The sequence below is a fragment of the Sinohyriopsis cumingii genome, unplaced genomic scaffold (assembly GCF_028554795.1).
Source record: "Sinohyriopsis cumingii isolate HCF-2022 unplaced genomic scaffold, ASM2855479v2 utg001752l, whole genome shotgun sequence".
Lineage (NCBI taxonomy): Eukaryota > Metazoa > Mollusca > Bivalvia > Unionida > Unionidae > Sinohyriopsis > Sinohyriopsis cumingii.
Window position 1 is genome coordinate 469,033 of NW_028316044.1, and position 20,819 is coordinate 489,851.

Below are 20,819 nucleotides of genomic sequence, written 5' to 3' on the forward strand. Positions count from 1 at the left end.
CATCTTTCAAAATAACTGTGAAGTAACTACAAGAAATGTACATGCCTCATGTCTATTTCAAGAAGGGGGAACCAGGTGATTGAGTGGTCCAAGGTACTCACCTTTACAGATCACTGACAACTCACCTATTTCAACATGGGTTCAAGTTTCATGGATATGTGAGAAAGCTTGCCAGTAATTATCTGTAGGTTGATGGTTCTTTCCAGGATTTTTCTGGGTTCTTCCTTCCTCAGATATACAATCTGCCATGTATAGCCTATTATGTGCTGAATAATTGCAATCAACCCACAAAAACATTTAATAAACAAAAGCCTGAAACGCCTAATTTATAAATATATCCGTACCTTCAAGTATTACCCCAAAATAGCCTAAATAGTCGCATAATGGCCACACGTCAAGAAATTTGATAGGAGCCAATTTATTAAGTTGTTTCCTGCAGCCTAACAGCAGCAAAGGATAGTCACTTCCTGATAAGTTTGTTTTAAAGAAGTCCAAGGTATTCCAAGTCATGATCTGTAATCATCCAGAAAGTAAATACTGCAAAAAGTGGTTGGCAAGAAGAAAATTAGGCTCAGCAAGGTCTAATAGATCTGAATAAATCATATTTCCTTTTTAAACATCTGATATGAATTAAGGATGTACTAGATAATACATCTAACATCAGCATGCGTACAAGAATTTTTTTTAATGTAAATAACACATGTGTAATGGCAACCACCATTTGCCCAGTTGGTATAACATTATAAGATATTTAGATTCAATTTTTTTTCCTGATCTGCTACTAAACTGGCTGATTAAGAATACAAGATTTTATTCTCTTTTTCTAAAAACGAAATATTTCTATGGGGAAAAAAAAAAGAACCTACCATCAGTTATGTCAAATTGTCCCAAACACACACCAAATAAAAAAGTATTTTAAAATCATTTTTCAAAACACATTTCATTTTTTTAATTAATTTTGGTGGACTGTTTTATTTATTTGTTAAATTTCTTTCTCTTTATTTTATTCACAACAGCGACTTCTTTGCATCATCTTTTTTACAGTGTAAAATTTTATTAGAATTTACATACAGCAGAGTGAAAACCTGTAATTACAAAAGAAAAAATGGGAGGACCTTTGAAGGAAAATAAAATGACACTTTGCATGTCAAACACACCCAAAAACATCCAGCACAGCACAGGCTATTTATAAGTAGGAAAAAATGCAAAAACACAATTTTATACATTAACCATTTTTTATTTAGTATTGTCTAGCGAAAAGGCAAAAGTTCCAAAAATGTGGATACTTTACCAAGAATATTTACTCACAATATAACCCATAATCCCATTCTTGACTATTCATAAAATAAAACCGGCAATAAAACAACTATACTATGAATAAATGAAGACTTAGATCAAATAAATTCACGGTGGCATGTTTTAAGTTGGCTTTCTCTTTCAAACAACAAGAGTATATACTTCATGCTCAACAAATGCAAGTCACACCCTAAAATTAATATATGCATAATACTTCAGAAGGGTTCATAAATTACTTACATTTATTGTAATGGATTTCAAGTCAATAATGTTCTTGGGATTCACACTATTAATATTTGCATACTTTCAATTCCTTTACTAATACTGAAAAGGAAAGAACAAATAAATTACAAGAGTCCTAAGCAGGCTTGACATTGCTCATCAGACTGAGTGTGCACTGCAAATCAAACATAACTGGAGCTAAGGAGAAAACTTTGAATAACACAATGCATCTATCTATAAGATCATATTTTTTGCAAAACACTCACTCGAATCAAGACATTATTTATAGATTTAAATCCCTTGCTTTTCTTATGGGTCTGTAATTAATTACATACATTTAATTAAAGGTACTGCAAGTATATTTCATTATGCATCAGCTGTACCAACATCAAACGAGATATCCATGAACATCACATTATACACCCATCCCATGCATGATAGTCCTCTATGTATATAACTCAAATTTTTATTTACAAACTTTTTCTTCTTTCTGTTACAATGACCTTGACCTTTGCTTATTTTACCCAAAATCAAAAAGGCTAATTTCTAACCCCATGTGCAAGCCATCTACAAAGTTTGGACCAGGTCTTTGACACAGAACTCAAATTAGTGTGTGGTACGCCATTTTTTTTTCCTTGCACTCAGTTACCTTGACCTTTGATCACAAAATCAATAACCTTTCTTATCCAAAGAACAAGCCAGCAACAAAGTTTGTAGTGCATCATGCAGAACTAGTTATAATGTGCTTAAATATTTTTCCTTCTTTCAGGCAGTGGCCATGACCTTTGACTTTTTGAGTCCAAATTGAATATGGTCCTTATTAAATCAAGTGTGAGCCATCCACAAAGCCATTTTCCTTTGTTCATTCAGTGACCTTGACATCATCATGTTTCCTCCTTACAACAAGTACAAGTTATCCACAAGCTTGGTAAATGCAGATGGTTAATAACTTGAGTTATTATGCAGACACTGTTTTCCTTCTAGTCAGAGTGACCTTAATATCTGGGCTTTAAGACCCAAAATCAATAGGGTTTTTCTTTACTTCAAGTACAAGTCATCCACGAGCATGATAACTGTAGATGGTGGGCAACTAAAGTTATTGAGCATAAACCAAATTGGTACGAGATGGCTGGGCAATGTCATAACACAATATGCTTCTTCTTATGAAGGGCAAATAAAAAGTTGTGTTACTGACTGATTCCCATTTTTAAGACTGAAATATAATGATATATCTTATGTTTAGTCCTCTTGACTGGTTTAAACTTCACCTCATTTTGTGACCTTTAAAACTTAATGACAAGAGCACTTGAAGTGTAACCAATACTAAAACGGAGTGAAGGTCACTATGCCAATAAAAGTTGAACAGCTGTTAAATCGTGCAATGCAACAGTTACACTCTACAGAAATGAATGATCTGCTTAAGTAATGCTGTACAACATTATAACAGATGTAAAACAATGCAACACTTCCAGCGCAATCATACAACAATGACACAATGCTGTGCAACAAAAACTACAACAATGTACCGCAATTATAATCCAGCAAAATGCAATGGGTATTCTGCATTGTTTTCTGACCAACAGTAAGTATAAATTTGTGTAATTAGTTTCCTGAAGATGTCATCAGCTATAACAATTAAGATGCATGCATTTGTTGATGCACCTAAAATGGATAAGAGATGAATTGTCATGCTATTTGCTAACTTGTTTGCTAACTTGTTTGCTAGCTTGTTTGCTAACTTGTTTGCTAGCTTGTTTGCTAACTTGTTTGATAGCTTGTTTGCTAACCTGTTTGCTAACTTGTTTGATAGCTTGTTTCTCCCACAAGCAGTAAAGAATTAAAATATTCCAACTCTAGAAATATCTGCAATTCTTAAATATTTTATGAAATCATTTATCCTGAGGGAAGCAAACTAGTAGAAAACTACAATAACAACTTACTGAAAAAGATATACGCAAAAAAACATCATAAAAACAAATAGGAAAATTTAAATGACTTTCAAATCCTTCCTGTTCCATAAAACTACTCATTCTATGTCTATCTGAAATTGGTCCTCATCTGATGTGAAATTTATGACAAGAGTTCAATAATGCTACTAAAGTATTATCCAACAAGTTGCATAAACTGAGGAGTTGAATATTTTATTTGTCATGTAACAACAAAATTTATGTTGTACAATTACAAAGTGATATCAGGCATTGCAAGATGTTATGAAACAGAGTAATCTGCAACATGACTGATATGACCCTAATATGTAATAATTACAGGTCATTACATTTTAATCAGAAAATATTAACAAATTTATTTTGAATAATACTGCACTCCTAGTATTGGGGTTTATATTTTCCCATTCGAATGTTATATCATTTTTATTACATGTTCACATGGATAAAAAGAGGTAATTATCTGTCACAATAATTACCTCTTTTATTTATGTGCATCACAAAAGAAACACTCTTTATGATGCAACATTATGACATCATCACTGGTGCAATGGGGGATAATTTAATAGTGCACCATCAAAATCAGGTCTTGATTGATTGAAATAGATGGCTCTTATCAATTCAATATTTACTAAATAATACACTACTATACGCAAATACTACTCAAAAGTATACAAATTTCTTGACAAGAAAAATGTCCAAGCAAATATTACACTTGCCTTTACCATAAAATAATTCTTGTATAGCACTAGGGTCGGACATGAATTATTCATATTTTTTTAAAAAGTAAAATACCTGAATTTTACCACATATTCATTTTTCACCAGGAAAAAGAAATGAAAACTGTTTTCTTCCATTAGTGTTTTCTTATCAGTATATAATAAAATAACAATTTGAAAATTTATAAAATAATAATTTGAAAATTAGCATCTATCTGAATTAATCATTACCTGTTTTTGATGGTATCAGAATGTTATTGACTGTTACAGTTCACAACATGTACAGATATTTAAAAAGTGGCATCTACTGTGAAAGATCAGAACTGCAGAACCTCTTTTTCTCCATGCACTGTATCAGGGGAAAAAAATCGCTTCATGTTGCGAGTTGGTCACAGATAATCTACAATTCTACACCTGAATGAAAATATGAACTCCTGTTTTGTTTTCCCTGATTGATAATGAACATGTAACATTGTACAGTGTTGCTCAGAAAAGGCTTGTTCATATTTTCCATTACATAAAGGGAGTAACATTATAGTATTGAAAAGATATGGAGAACTGTTATATTTCTGCTAGTTTACAATGAAGCTGTGAAAATACATGACTGTATACCATTAACGTTCTCTTCCATATATATCATTACATAAATTGGTATCAAAAGCACAAGTGTAATGTCAACGACATGACAGAACTCGAATTCTTCGACCTTGTTTTGTTAGAACAGACACAGTGGTACCCTGAAATAAAAATAAAACAAGACTTCCGCTGTCTTGGTATTTCACAAACAGATCATGCAATGCAAGTTCTGCTGAATAGTGTTTCACCCATAAACAGCATTATGTGTCGATATTTATTACTTACCCATTTAATATTACATGGCTGATCTGATGTTTGACATGGATGTTCAATCCCATTATTTGGTCCCATCCAGACTGTAAATATTTAAGTGTTTTCACTGATGTCTGCATGTCATTATTTTTATGCATTTGCTTATGCAAGAATGAAGGAAACCTTAGCAAAGATTGGTGTAAACTTTAGTCACTAACATATTATTAAAGTTCCAGTTGAAAAATAACTTGTGTTGAAGATATTTAACTTTCAACAAAATTTAAACAAAGAATCTATATTATAATTATATATATATATATATATATATATATATATATATATATATATATATATATATATATATATATATATATATCTTGCTACTTTAAAGAGACTGCTTTTCCCTTTAATGTATACATAAGAGTGTGAAACGTCTTTTTTCCCCATTGTAGATATAATCTGGTCCTCATTTGCATTCACCAGTTTACTGAAAAACTAAGGTCACAGGTCATCATCTGTTTTTCTTCTCTTTTCCATAGGCACTGTCTAGGGACAGACCTGCAAACACAAACATGGTCCCAATCCACTGTTTGGCACTCATGGGATTTTGGAAAATAATGACTGATCCCAATATTGTGAAGAACTTCCTAGTGGTAGTTATAATGGAGCAGGTCAAGGGTCCAAAACTTGCTACAGACAGAAAAATGAACATCTGAAAATAAATTAAAGAAAAATGTAAAGATCTTCACAAATTTTTCTGAACAAGCAGAGCAGGGGAAAATGTTTATTATATAACAAGCAATATAGTACTATAAATTGTATAATGCTATACATTACAAGCAATATAGTACTATAAATTGTGTAATTCTGTACATAACAAGCAATATAGTACTATAAATTGTGTAATACTGTACATTACAAGCAATATAGTACTATAAATTGTGTAATACTGTACATAACAAGCAATATAGTACTATAAATTGTGTAATACTGTACATTACAAGCAATATAGTACTATAAATTGTGTAATACTGTACATTACAAGCAATACAGTACTATAAATTGTATGTAATACTATTATATTACAAGTAAAATAGTACAACAAATTATGTACTGTAACATTTACTATATTACAAGTAATATACGAGTGGCAGAGTGGTCTAAAGCGTTCGCCGTTACAGACCACTGCCATTTTGCCTCTGTCTGCATGGATTCGAGTCATGGGTTCGGCCAATGTGGGTATGTGAGAAAGCTTGCCAGTAGCTTCTTGTGGGTCAGTGGTTCTTTCCAGGGTTTTCCCGGGTTCTTACTCCACCTTTAATCTGGATGTCGTGTATAGCCTATCCTGTGCTGAAAAATGGTGTTAAACCCTACAACAACAAGTAATATAGTACAACAAATTATGTACTCCATCATTTATTATATTACAAGTAATATAGTATAAAAAATTATGTACTGTCATTTATTATATTAAAAACTATAGTACTATAAATTGTGTGTAATACTGTTTGTTATATTACAAGTATTACAGTACTATAAATTGTGTGCAATATTATTATATTACAAGTAACAAAGTACCAAAAATTGTATGCAATATTGTTTATTATATTACAAGCAATACAGTAATATAAATTGTGTGCAATATATGTTCTGCCACATAGCAGTTCACAAAGTATCATCCCGCAAATATGATGAATCAACTGTTTTATGAAAACTGATTGATCTGTTCTGGTTTTGTGGGGTTTAATGCCATTTTTCAGCACAAGACAGGCTATACAAGGCTGCCAGTACATCTGGTAGAAGAACCATGGAAGAACCAGTGACCCATGGGAAGATACTGGCAAGCTTTTGACACATACCTTCAGTGGTCAAGAAAAGACTTAAATTCATGCAAAAATAACAGGTGCAAGTTAATCTGTAAAGGTAAGACAATTAAAAAGTGCAGCTAAAATAATATTAATGACCATTCGCAATTTTCCCATTTGACCAGTAAATGCAGCGTAAGATATAATGTCCACAACTGAATGTAATAAAACACATAGCATCTTGGTCTAATGGGATATACAATTAGCTAATACTGTATTGCTCGAACGTGAAAATTGCAAATTGTTACATATCTGCAACTATGAGACACAATATTTAAACAAGTCTTAAATTTTATAAAAATCTCATGAAACAGGCTATAGCCTGCATGTCCCATGCTCTCAAAGTTTGAACGAAATGCAGATCAGAATGACCTGCTTCTGGTGAAAAGGTGCTGTACCCATCAAGACACACTGATATACTAGTTTCCACGACTCACTGTCCATCCTTACCAAAGAAACTGACCATAATAAAAGCTTCAAGCCCCTGAAGGAAATCTAGGTCACACTGGCCTACTTCTGGTGATTCAGTTGATATTTCTACCCAACAAAATGTATTGATGAACTAAGCTTCATGACACTCTACTCAACAGGACAAAAGAAACTGAATTAAAGAAAAACTTAACCTACGAAATGAAAGCCTGAAATGTATATAGACGTGACTTCCATTGGTAAACTGGTGTCCTACATATCAACATGTATCCAAGTACCAAGAAAGATAACCCAATAGCAAACTTTACTTGAGTAGCGTACCACTTTACTAAAAGTTGAAGGAATGTAAAAAACTTTAACAACAATGTTAATCTCACACTTACTGGACTATCAGATTAAAAGCTGGTGATAAATCCACACCCCAAAGGATGATCCATGAAGCAGGATGATAATAAAGATAAGTGCATACTGGCGTTACATTCTACATCTGAGGAGGGAAGGATAAAAAGGTATTGGAATAAAAGGAAAGATAAAAATTGAGATTAATCTAGGGTGTAAATGGATGCAATGACATAAACACAAATGGATTCCAAAGTGAATGTGGAGTTTCAACATGAAAGGATCAACAAAAACTGAATGTTATGTTTCCATTGACCAAGTAGCAAATTCTTAAAAGACATACAAATGTTTTAAGTTTCTTCATGTGGTAGATCATTCCATGGTCAATGCCAATCATGAAAATCAGATAAAAACAAATATATTTTAAAGTAATTACAGACTTGTCACCCAAAATTGTTAGCAAAACTTAGACCTGACTCACATCCAAACCAGCAGCAACGAAATTTTTTTAATAACAATTGATCTGTATTTAATGAATGTCAGACACCTTTTATGACATTTCTTGTAATAATAATGTAATATAGAATTTGTTTCCTTTCTGGTTTGCTGTATGACCCAATCACAACCTTAAGTTTCCTATATGGTTACACTTGCATTTACATGTCTTAAGTTGAACTTGAATTTTTTAACTGAACTACACAGTTTATAATCTTTAAAACACTTAAATTACTCCAGAATGACATATCATACGAACCTGTCCTAATGCACTAGCGATACCAAAGGTCACTATTTTGATGAGAACTGAAGGATATCTCTGCACAAATCCAGGGAATGTCCATATCTCACCAGTCAACACCAAACCTAAAAAAACATGTTAGAAATTATAAAGATATAATCTTACTGGCTCAGTCTTGGTTGGCTCAATCTTACTTGATTATTTTAAATTAGTTTGTAAGACCAGGCAAAAAGTTTATAATTACAATAAATTTTGGTCACCTGAATTACGAATTTCTCAAACTAATTTGCCAAGTCCCTTAGGTGCTCATTTGAAATGCCGATTTCTCAAACTGATTTGCCAAGTCACCGAGCTGTTCACTTGAGTTACTAATCTCTCAAACCGATTTGTCAAGTCACTGAGCTGTTCACTTGAGTTACTAATCTCTCAAACTAACTTGCCAAGTGTTCACTTGAGTTACTAATCTCTCAAATTGATTTGCCAAGCGTTCACTTGAATTGCAAATCTCTTAAATTGCCAGGTCCATTAGGTATTTAAACGATTGAGATTCACTTTTAAGTAATGCTGAGAAAACCCAAGAAACATAAAGCAATTTAAATTTTTCACTTTTGTATTCAGTACATAATTAAACAAAACAAAACCGGAATAAGGTAATGTAGTTTACACATGCTGTGCGATTATTTCCAAGATTCAATAAAATAATGTCAATTAAAAACATGTTAGGCAATTATTTCCAAGACTGTCATCCTAAATTCAGATGCTAAAAACTGTGAATCTTTAACCAACAAAAAGGCACGCTATCCTTCACATGCACTGGACCATAGTCTTGTATACTGACACAAAATATCTGACCCTTGCTGGAAGTTTCCGATAAAACACTAAAAAAGTATTATTCTCACTTTCCTGACACTAAAAACCTGTGTCAGTGTACAGAAGGCATGAAAAGGACAAAATACTCATGAATTCTATTTAGAATAAGTGAATAATATTTGGTGTAAACTCAAAATTCAATGTAAAATTGCAAATGCTGTTAAAGTGAAGATAACAGATCAAATCACTAAAATTGACTGAAAATATAGTCAATAGAGGTATCACATAATGGTGATATCATACAAACAAGACAAACTGGTGATACACCAATCTAAAAGTTAATTTTTATTTCTTGTGAAGCAAAATAAAAGTGAAAGAACAAAGAAAAATAATGTTCAGGTGTTCCACACATGACATCAGAATTATATCTGTAGGAATGTAAGAAATACAACCTACCAATGGCCAGCCATAGAAGTGACCACAAATTAACACTAGCCATCATACTGTAGCCACCAGTCTTGTGTTCTGCCCTCATCTTGTCCTGTGAGGCCCCTGTCAATCCATCAAGAGTCAAGGACACCAACTTTAAAAGAAAACAAAGACATAACAATGAAACACATATAACAGGGTCAGACCTGCAAACCAAAGCAAGACCTTCTCAGTAAGGCAGTCAAAAAAAGATTTCCACAAGCAAGGCAACTTTTCAGTCAGTTGTAACTAAATATCATATACTGCTATTGTCAACATGGAAGCATGCATTTGAAACATTCTGAAGTGTGAATCTGAAACCAATGCAGCAAATGCAAATATTATATTCAACTAAAACAGTTTTTAAGGTACACTTAACCTTAACTACCACTAGCACATTTCAGAAATTACAATTCCAAAACCTATGGAGTTCCAAGGCTTCTTGCCAGATCTCTCTAACTAATGTAATCATTATGTTCCTTTTTTTTTAATAAATAAAATTTCATGAGACGATGACAATCATCTTTCCTTCTATGAAACATATTAAATCAACAAGATGCCCAATAAACATAATTGTTGTCTTTCCTGTTTTTTCTCAAGAATCTGAACATTCCTTTATAAATTTCTACGCTGACTGTTTCAACCTTTTAAGAGTTTGTTTTTTTTCATTTTGTCTTCAAAATGTTCATGTTTGTTCAATGCCATTTCTAGCCAGTGCTATAAGCACCAGCTAGGCTTGATCATACTACTGTAAATGTTAGTCTGGTTCCCTGACTAACTTTACTGACTTTAATATAAAATCTGTAACTTGCTCAAACATGGACAAATCAGTTTCTGGATTTGGCTACAATGATATTATTTTCATAATTTTAGCTATTATTCCAGAATTTTGTAATTTAAGGGTCATTTCAATCAAATCACAAGTGTTGGCAGGTCAGAAAGGTGTATACACTTAACAATGAATCCCCTCAAATCAGTATACTATACGAGCTACCAAAAGTATATAGACTGGTATGAAGGACTGATGCTAAGATAACTGGAGTTATGGTCCTTGCAAAGATGTGCACCATGACAGCTGATTAAGAGGCCTGGACTGGATTTAAGCCTATTACCCACTGGATCTAAGTATAAGGTAATGACTAAACCACGATGTGGAGGAGGAAATCAGTAAATACTGTCTTGAGAGATTACCCCTTTCTGCCAACAAAAAACAGTCTCTCAAGACAGACAGTCTCTCATAACAGTTTTGTGCAAGTTGGCCAGTTTATCATGTGAAAATTCAACTGGGTTTAAAAATACCCACAATAATAATTTATTACAGTACACACAATTTAATTTTTTATTTATCATTTTTACATTAATTTCATCCCCAAATAATTATGATTTTACAACAGTATCAAGATATACATCTATCAAAAGATATTCAAATCATATTTTAAGATTACATGTGTATGTATTAAGATATGAATTGCAACATCATCTAAGGTAATATTAATTTATTCTGAGTATGAATTGCACTGTAGCGGCATGTATATATATATATATATATATATATATATATATATATTAAGAATACAAATCATATGGCGAATAACAGTCCTTTCAAGTGCACTGGAACGCTAGGTTCTACCAAAAACTGGACTATGATCCAACACTGGAATATACAAAAACCATCACAAATATTATTGACGAGGCATACCAAATCGGGCACATAGACCAGCAAACAAAAAACTACTTAAGCCCAGAAAACCCAAGGGCAAGTAGATTTTATCTTCTACCTAAAATCCACAAACAAGGAAACATGGGCAGACCGATCATCTCTGGTAACTGCCATCACAGAGAGAGGATATCAGAATATTTGGATCATTTCATGAGACCACATGTCCACAAATTACCATCATATCTTCAGGACACAACAAATTACCTCATAAAAAGCAAGTAAGCGAGCCATTACTGCCAGATATATTGCTTGTTTCCTTAGACGTTACACCTCTGCAGAAACCTCCTACTTCACTTGTTAAAATTGTTAATGAAATTTTAAAGCATGATAGTAGCGATAACAGTGTGTGTAGTCTACAAATTTCATAAAATTCTGCACCTAATGTTTGTCGGACATTGATGGTCAAAACTGATCAGATGTTTAATGTGTAAGGCAGGTGCAGTTAATTAGGTCTTTGGGAGAGGTATACTAAGGGGTTTTATAGTGAGTGGTTACTTTATATGGGATGCAAGACCATACTCATTTTATAAAAGGGGGAGAGGAATAGCAAAAGGCTTTACAGAGATGGGTCACTGTATAAAGGATGCAAGACCATACCCATTTTATAAGAGGGGGAGAGGATTAGCAAGAGGCTTTACAGAGATGGGTCACTGTATATAGGATGCAAGACCATACCCATTTTATAAGAGGGGGTAGGAACACTAAGGTGCTTCATACCATGGGGACAATGTAATTATTTTATATAATGATAAAAGATGGTAATTGATAATTGAAATTCCTTAAAGCAACACTTCACTAATTATAAAGTTTCCATCATGATAATGAATCTACATAATTAAGACTTAGATCAGTAGTTATATCCCCCATACCAAAAATTAAAAGATTACCTAAAAATGAACATGACTACAAATATATTTATTCACAAAGAAATTAAGCTGTGTTAAATATCATACCAGTAAAATTTCTCCAATTCCAAATACACTACTATCAGCCTCTGTCACTGTAGCGGGTTTATCCTTGTACATGAACAAGGCTACACCAATCACAATCATCAGCACAAAGAGAAATTTAGCTGCTGGATAACGTTTCTTGGCCAGAAGTATTCCAAGAACCATCACTGGAATTGGCTTTGCTGACTTGCCCAGAACCTGAAATAGTGGGAAACAAGCAATCACTATCATTGTCAACATTATCATCATCACCATATATGAACGCAACAACAATCATGATGTGATGATGTGGGTGAAAGTGATGATGTGGATACTGAAAAATAAACTGGTTTAAAACACTTTAAGCATTAAAACACTTATTTTGTACGAACAATTCAACATCTATTGTTAACAAAAGTCAATATTTTGACAAGAAAAGGCAACTGCTTTTTGAAAAGCAATTATCTGACATACTTCTCTAACCTAATACATTTTTCAAGACTGCATGATTAATTTCACCACACTTTCTACATTGATGCTTTTTAGACCCAGATACCAGAAGTAGGACATAAAAATTTCCTATATATACAAGTCTGTCAACATTCTCTCCAACTGGAATAATTCCTCATGACCTCATTGTGAAGAAACACTTACAAAAAGCTTGTTTCAATAACAATAAAAACCTACTCAACGGTAAAACCACTCAATAAAAACCCACACCAAAGTAAAAACACTTCCCAACAGCAAACACATTTGTTCTTAATTAATTTGGAAATGAGTGAATTTTTTCTTTAATATCACATCAAATGCTAAACGTTTTTCTCCAGACTGATTAGTGCTTTTCAATAGGGAGATTTGGTTCTAAATGTCTCCGGTGTAATGTGGTTTCAGATGGGGGCGGTAAGAGTTTAATCTCCACTAAAACTACTTTATTCATTAAGATAATCCTTTACATCAATCATTTAATGTGTGAACTCTATTGAATAATGGATCAAATGGGAGTAAAACCCATGAAAATGGTTATATTTATCATTTTTAAACATTCACAGATAAGAAAAACTATCATCTTGAAGTTGTAATGGTTGAATTTCAAGGTTAAATAAGGAGTTATTTCCCTTGTTTCATGTCTTAAATTTTAATGTGTTCGAACGTTATTACCTCTTGCAAAGAAAAACTGCTTTTTGTGCATCTAAATCACTTGTGTATATAGTTTTCAAAAATCAAGTGGACTACTAAAAACTTCTGCTGTAGATTGTACAAGAATTGATACATGACAATAGTACTCTTGGAGAACAAACTTTGTCTAACAACACAATTTTTGTTTATATATATATATATATATATATATATATATATATATATATATACACACACATTTTTTAAATATAAACTTAATTTGTTTTTCACACAATGAAAATGCAGACAATATGTTTGAAGTGAAATTCTGTTCTAAGTAGTTTTATGACTGACTCACAGAGAAATGAAATGATATGTAATGTCCTGTCATGACGGACATGCTGTGGTATCAGAAATAAATAAATAAGCACTCTCAGTGCATTCTGGACCTTCAAATGCAAGACTGGGACCCCAGTATTTGTCTGACACAAAATTCTAGCTGCTTACATATCAACGACATCAGAGTTTAATAGTCACCTGATACCATCAAAAAACATGTAGGCTCTGCTTGATGAATCTGGCATTTTCTAGGCTGCTGCCAGAGTGAAAGGGTTGTGGTTGTTGTTATTGGAATAAAAACTATGGAAAATGATGTGTCTATAAGATTTTGTTTTATAAACATTACACAGCTTTAACCTTTCATTTAATGTTTTCAAGTGGGTTTGGATAGTTGATTTGTTAGTAACAAATGAAAACTGAACATCTCATGTCATGGATATATAATAGCCTATGAGATTTTGGTAGGCATGTGACAACCAATATATAACGAAGCATCTGTCTCACTATCAAAAACCTTTGCTGGTATGCTTAATATAATTTATATGATGGTCTGTGACAAAACATGTTCCCAAATCTCAGGCTCTCCATTTTGTCCAGTGACTTTTTTTGTTGTTGAGTTTAATTATAGTGGCGTGCGCACAATTGTGACTAGTGACTAATACCACACAGTGATGCATAAGCAGTGACAAAGGTGATCTTTGTCTATTTGAACTGCTTACATCAGTGTGTCCATTTTGTTTTCTGATAACATAAACAATCGCATATGTACTTGCTTTAACTTTAGTATTTGTTGTTATGATAAGCAGCAAACATTTCTTAATTTATAATGTTTATTGTAATAATAATTATACAATGTGTGAAGGGCACTTTCAATGTATGTATCATTCTCAACATTTTACCTTATTTCATCATGAACTGTTAATAATAATAATAATAATAATAATAATAATAATAATAATAATAATTAATAATAATAATAAGTAATAATAATAATAATTAATAATAAAAATAATTAATAATAATTAATAATAATAATAATAATAATAATAATTAATAATAATAATAATTAATAATAATAATAATAATAATAATAATAATAATAATAATCAATAATAATAATAATAATAATGTTTTGGGTTTAATACCATTGCTCAGCACAAGATAGACTATAGCATGGTGAATGTAATGTCATTTATGTTTGCTAAGCCTCTTAATGCTGAGTGCCTAGTGAGGCAGTGTTAGTACCATTTTTGTAAATCTTTAGTTGGGATTCAAACCCCGACCTCTGCATCTGAGGTGGATGCTCTAACCATTAGGCCACCGAAGTGGTCTAGACATAAAATAAAATCTGATTTGCATTGAATGTGTATCTGATGTGCCTATACCCATGACTATACTTCACTCTTTTTTGGGGGGGAAGTACATTAAGTCGAAAAGATGTGGGGGTTTGGTCATGCATGCATAGTGTAGCCGTAACAAATTCAAAGCTGAGCAGAAGATAAGGTAAAAGTATTAAATTTTAATGAGTATATATGCTTATCATACCACCAGTAATTCATCAGCTTTCATTACCTGTGTTGGATAACTGACATGCTGAAGTGCGTGGTTGCTGGAGACCATCGCTCCCAAATACGACAAAGAGCAGGCAGCATAGTATTTCTTAGGCGTTGTGTCGTGCTCTCTGTTGAAATTCAACACTGCAATAAAATCAATACAAAATCTCAGCTGATTTAGATACAAGACATGCAAATGAATCCACACCTGAACATGACGGTCATGCATCCTGAAATCAAAATTCCACTTGCAAATATTTATTTATATAATAACCACAAATTAAAAAGTACTCTCAGTTTATGTGAATTATACATTATTTTAAATTCACAAGTATTAGAAGGTAATTATTTATGTGATTTGTTTGATGCAAGTTTTCAGTACTGGATGTCATACAACATGACTGGCTCATTTCTTCTGTTGCCAATATTTATACATTATAAGAATTGTATGGTGAGTTATCAACAAAATTGCAGTGTTTTAAAGTCATTACTTAGTGTTTTAATCATCAAATTGACATTACAGATTTAAGGAAATTTCTGACTATTCTTTTAATAAAGCTGAGTAGCTGATATGATTGCCGCAGTTTATGTATGTGTTGCCTAATGCCTTTTCGAAGTGGAAATGAACCTGACCTTTTATCAGAGGTCACCGAGTACAAGTGTTACATATATTTGATTTAATTTAATTGTTTGTAAATTTTAATATCTTTTTATTTTTAACTTTATTACATGTCAAAATAATGAAGTTTTGTTTACTAGAAACTCTATATTTTTTCAGAAAATAGTTTGACCATGACTCTTCAGATGTAAACACCTAAAGCTGACCTAGTTTCAGACCTTGATTTAGAAATCAGTGAGAAGTAAACAACATTTTTTTTTATTCTCGGAGTAACATGATTGGTTTTTATCAAGGTCATACTGGGGCTACATGATTTTTTATATACATGTAAACAGCCTCCATTTCACAATTCTGGGCTTTCCGAAATTGTGCATTAATTTTAATAGTGATGCTTCGACAGAGAGATCTCAGTTGGGCTTCTAAACACTGGAATGTAAAGATGTTCATTTTGTTGTGACAGTCTGAAGTTACAATTTTTATTCAAATTACATGTATTTGGATTCTAAAGAATAATTCTTTTTCCTGGAAATATTTGAGTGCTCATACAGAACTCTTGGACAAAGACATTTATTTAAATTTTATTTGGAAATTCAAACACTGGAATATTATTGTCTGTGGAATTAAAAAAGAACTGTAGACAGTACAGCACCATAAATGCTACAGTATATGTCATCACCTCCCATTTTCGATTTTTTGTCGGGACTAGCACTTGAATTCATTAGAACATTTCATTACTAGGACTTCTAAAATTTAATTCGTGGATTATTTTTGGATTTGAATTCTTAAAACAGTAAGTTTCTTATTTTTTCATTTTTTTTGTGCTTTTCCAGGGAAATAAATTATTTGTTAAATTTTTCAAAGCTTATTGTTTTCACTCTTTCTTTTGTAATTGTTTATTCGAGCCTAAACACGTAACATAAGACAAGGCAATACAAGATCGGTATGACACATTACTATTCTGCGCTAAAACTAAGTGGAAAGTGAGCTCCACTGATTTAGACGTCTGAAATCAATATTTATGAGCAACTCATTTTAATAAACTGACAAAATGTCACTTCAAAAAACAATGTTTTTAATGATTTATTGAACAAAAAAAGCTTTCATGTTGCATCACGTACCAATACTGTCAATTCAAAGATTTTTAGGTTTCACTTTTCCCATTCAGAAATGCATTTATGGTATGCACTGTGTTTATCCATTTCGTGGCTTTAATTAATCACCCAATACATGAATCTAGTTAATTGGATTTTAAGGATTTGAAAATATTACCGATAAATTAATTTTTACTGCACCTCCGAGTGAAGTGACAATCAATGTTGTTTATTGTGGATATTTAATAGTAAGTATAGTTCCTCAAATTTCAATCAAGTCCAAATAATCTGTGTTTATTATATTTTGTGATTAGCTATACAAACATTGTTTGTGACTAATGCAGGAAAAGCTTTGATTTGATTTATATTTTCCTTTTCAATAAGCCAGATATAATTCCCAAGTGATATTAGCCAATTTATCTGCCAGTGCATGTGGCTGATAAGCCCTTAGCTTGTAAAGGCAGCACTTGCCTTGTTTTAAACTTGACAATCCTTTTGATTGATCTGCAGATCTGATACTTGTTCAGTGCTGAGTAACAGATGACATTTATTTGAACTCTATGTTATCTTGCCGCACAAACGACACACGTTCATTTGCATCCTTTAACAGATTTTGCAGAATGTATGATAAAAGTTTATCTTTTTCCTGCAAACTCAGTCTCAATGTGCATTTTACAGAAAAGACAAGGAATCAGAGTCAAATGATATTTACAATGAAAGAGTATCAGGTCACTTGGAGGATGAGGATGAATTAATGGGCTTTGTACCAGATGACATTAGACAGGGTTCTCAGGGACCCGAGATTTTTGGTAAAATATGCATGAAATTCTTAAGGGATGTACCATTTCTTCTGTTGACATGCTTCATTTTCCCCCTTTTCATATTCTTGCCAGCTATGGCCAATCTGCACAACAGCTAAAGGCTAGACTTAATTAAACAGGCAAGAAGCTGTGTGATTAATTAACATTTAATCCTTCCCACTGCAATTATCTTGTGAAAAGGACTGGCATACTTCAAATAAACCATCTTTTATGGAGTGTGTTTGTAACCACTTGCAATTGATCAACAAATAAATGATGCCCTGTTTTAACAGCAACTGTAAAGCATTTAACACTGTTTATCTGTCTAATAATTAGCATATTTTTTCTGTATTAGTTGTTTTCAGCAAATATATGCATGGTATTTTTTTGTTCCTTTTCTTTAATTTAATGCTGGTAATTCATGTTTACATATATGGCTGGGTTCATACAGAATTCTGAATGATAAATTCAAAGACTTTTCCCAAACTTTCAAAGACCACAAACAAAGATTTCCAACACCTATTTTCATTAAAATTTTGTATACAAGTTATGTCACATGAAAAAACAACAAATGCAAAATTCTACAATAATGTTTAATGATGAACCGAAACTGAACGGGCCATCAAAAGAAAGAAACCAGGAAAACTTGACTACATCCAAATCTAACAATCATGGACAATTTTATTTGTGATTACGGAAAGAAATTACAATGTTTGGGTTTATTTAAATTTTCAAAGACTTTTAAAGACCTTAGGGTAATCTGCACAATTTTCCCAAATTTTCAAGGCCTTGAAAATGCAACCTCATATTTCCCAAACTGTCAAAGACCTTCAAAGACCATATGAACCCTGTATTGTACAGTAACAGTGTAATGCCAGGTCTTTATTCATGCTAGTTTCTTTGGTGGGAATTTTACCTACAGTATATAGAAATCTAGAACAGAACAGAACAAAACTGTTATTAATAAAAATAAATCTCAGGCCACACACAAGTGGCATATGACAATACCACAACTGCTACAATAGTGTAAGGTGAAGTCGCTAACATATGGAGATACAAATCACATCATAGGTCAATATTTACAATCATAGCAAGAATAAACATTTGGATGTAATACAAGATAATTTGGGTACATTAATGTAACATTGTTTTGTTTAAAGCACAATGTCTCTCATGGACTGTACAAAAGTTGTAAGAGAATTTTTTTTTATATTGTTGGAAAATTTATGCTTCCACAGATAGCTGAAAGTTTATGATATTGTTCTCATTATTACAGTAACGAATCTGACAAGATTTGGACAATTTTGCGATTTTTAGGGGCAAATAAGGTTTGAAAGTGATGGACTCCATGCCAGTTTATGCCAGATACTCTCAGATATAGGCTGAGGAATCTTTAGTCCTATGAATGAAGAGTCAATGACTAAACTTCCTGAAATTCTGTTGAGAACCCTGATTAGACAGTGACATTTATAAGATGCTGTAAATCACAAGTATGGACATTGTTTTGTGAGATATACTGAATTTATAATGAGATACTGTGAATTAAATAATTTGGGCAACTATTTGTGTACTGGTATGTGACCTAAAACAAAATTCATGAATTTTTATCTCAACGAATTTAAAATGTCAAGCATTGTGGATTTCTAAGGCTTTTACTACAGGAAGATGGACAAAATGTAAGTTGTCGATTTATCTGCAACATATACCACTGAATAATATGACTGTATTTTACACTGGTTTTGTCTTTATTTATCCTTTCAATCTACATATCCATCCAGTTTGGCATGTTTATTTTTACAAAGTGCAACTCAACTCACTGACGACAAGTCACCCCTTCAAAGCGATCTGACTTGCAAAGTACACCCGAACATATAGGAAGGTCAAAGAGAAATTGACTTTTTTTACATCCCCAAGGGGAGGGGGTCAACTCATTGACTTATAATTGTGTATATACATGTTTGTTATTTGCTTTCAAGTCAAGCCAAACTGCAAACACCCAGATAAGCTCTCATACAATGCACCAGCAGACCATAGTCATATTTCATTATGAATAACCACTAGAACAAGCACCATAGACAATGATCTGCCCAAGCATGATGTCATGTCATACCTGGGTCTCTGTTGTTTGCAACTGGAATGGACTTACGAGCTAGTAAATACAGTAACCAAGACATGTTCAGAATGCAAACTTACCTATCCATGCAAAGTATTAATAACAGATTATACGAAAACAATGGATGTGGTGTAGGCATACTTACCTATCCATGAAAAAAGTATCAATGAGTCATTGTAGAAAAATAATGGATGTGGTGTGGGTAAACTTACTTATCCATGCAAAATATTAATGACAGAATGTATGAAAATAAAGGATGTGATGTAGGTAAACTTACCGATCAATGAAAAAGAGTATTAATGAAACATTGTAGGAAAATAATGGATGTGTTGTAGGCAAACTTACATATCCATGAAAACAAAGCATTAATGACAGAATGTAAGAAAACAATGGGTACGGTGAAGGTAAACTTACCTATCCATGCAAACACAGTATTAATGATGCATTGTAGGAAAACAAGGGATATGGTATAGGTAAACTTTTCTGCCTTATCTCCATCTCCATACTTTCCTTTTGTACTGAAATTTGAAACAAAATTCCAATATCAGATAAATTATATTAGATAATTTTTGACAACGTAATTAAAATTAATAAATGCATATCAGTTATCTGTTTTGTTTAATCCAAATAAGCAGAATGATACATATACAAAAACTCATAATAGGAGGGGGAGGTGGACAGGGGGAGAAGTAAATTCTTAAAATTGAAATCAAATGAAAAAAGTGAGAATACATGATAGAAATGATCAAAAACTTTTGATGTTTATACAGGATGCAATTTTATGAACATGAGAGCTAAATCAAATGCAACAGAGGGTTTCACGGTTCCGTGTGTGCGTGTGTGTGTGTGATTTGGATTTTTAATGTAGCATTCATAATTTTTCA

General features: G+C 32.4%; 1 protein-coding gene across 1 annotated transcript in view; it reads right to left on the bottom strand.

The window, feature by feature from the left end:
* Window positions 1-1,216: 1,216 nt before the first annotated feature.
* The window catches only part of LOC149771587 (solute carrier family 35 member B1-like), a 28,955-nt gene continuing 9,352 nt past the window's right edge, over window positions 1,217-20,819 (bottom strand). The window contains exons 3-8 of the mRNA XM_089948320.1: window positions 20,350-20,453; window positions 15,332-15,456; window positions 12,329-12,523; window positions 9,644-9,770; window positions 8,396-8,502; window positions 1,217-5,720 (exon numbers count right to left, since the gene is read on the bottom strand). Coding sequence (XP_089804446.1) covers window positions 5,520-5,720; window positions 8,396-8,502; window positions 9,644-9,770; window positions 12,329-12,523; window positions 15,332-15,456; window positions 20,350-20,453 — 859 coding nt within the window. The 3' untranslated portion in view covers window positions 1,217-5,519. The remainder of the gene's footprint in view (window positions 5,721-8,395; window positions 8,503-9,643; window positions 9,771-12,328; window positions 12,524-15,331; window positions 15,457-20,349; window positions 20,454-20,819) is intronic.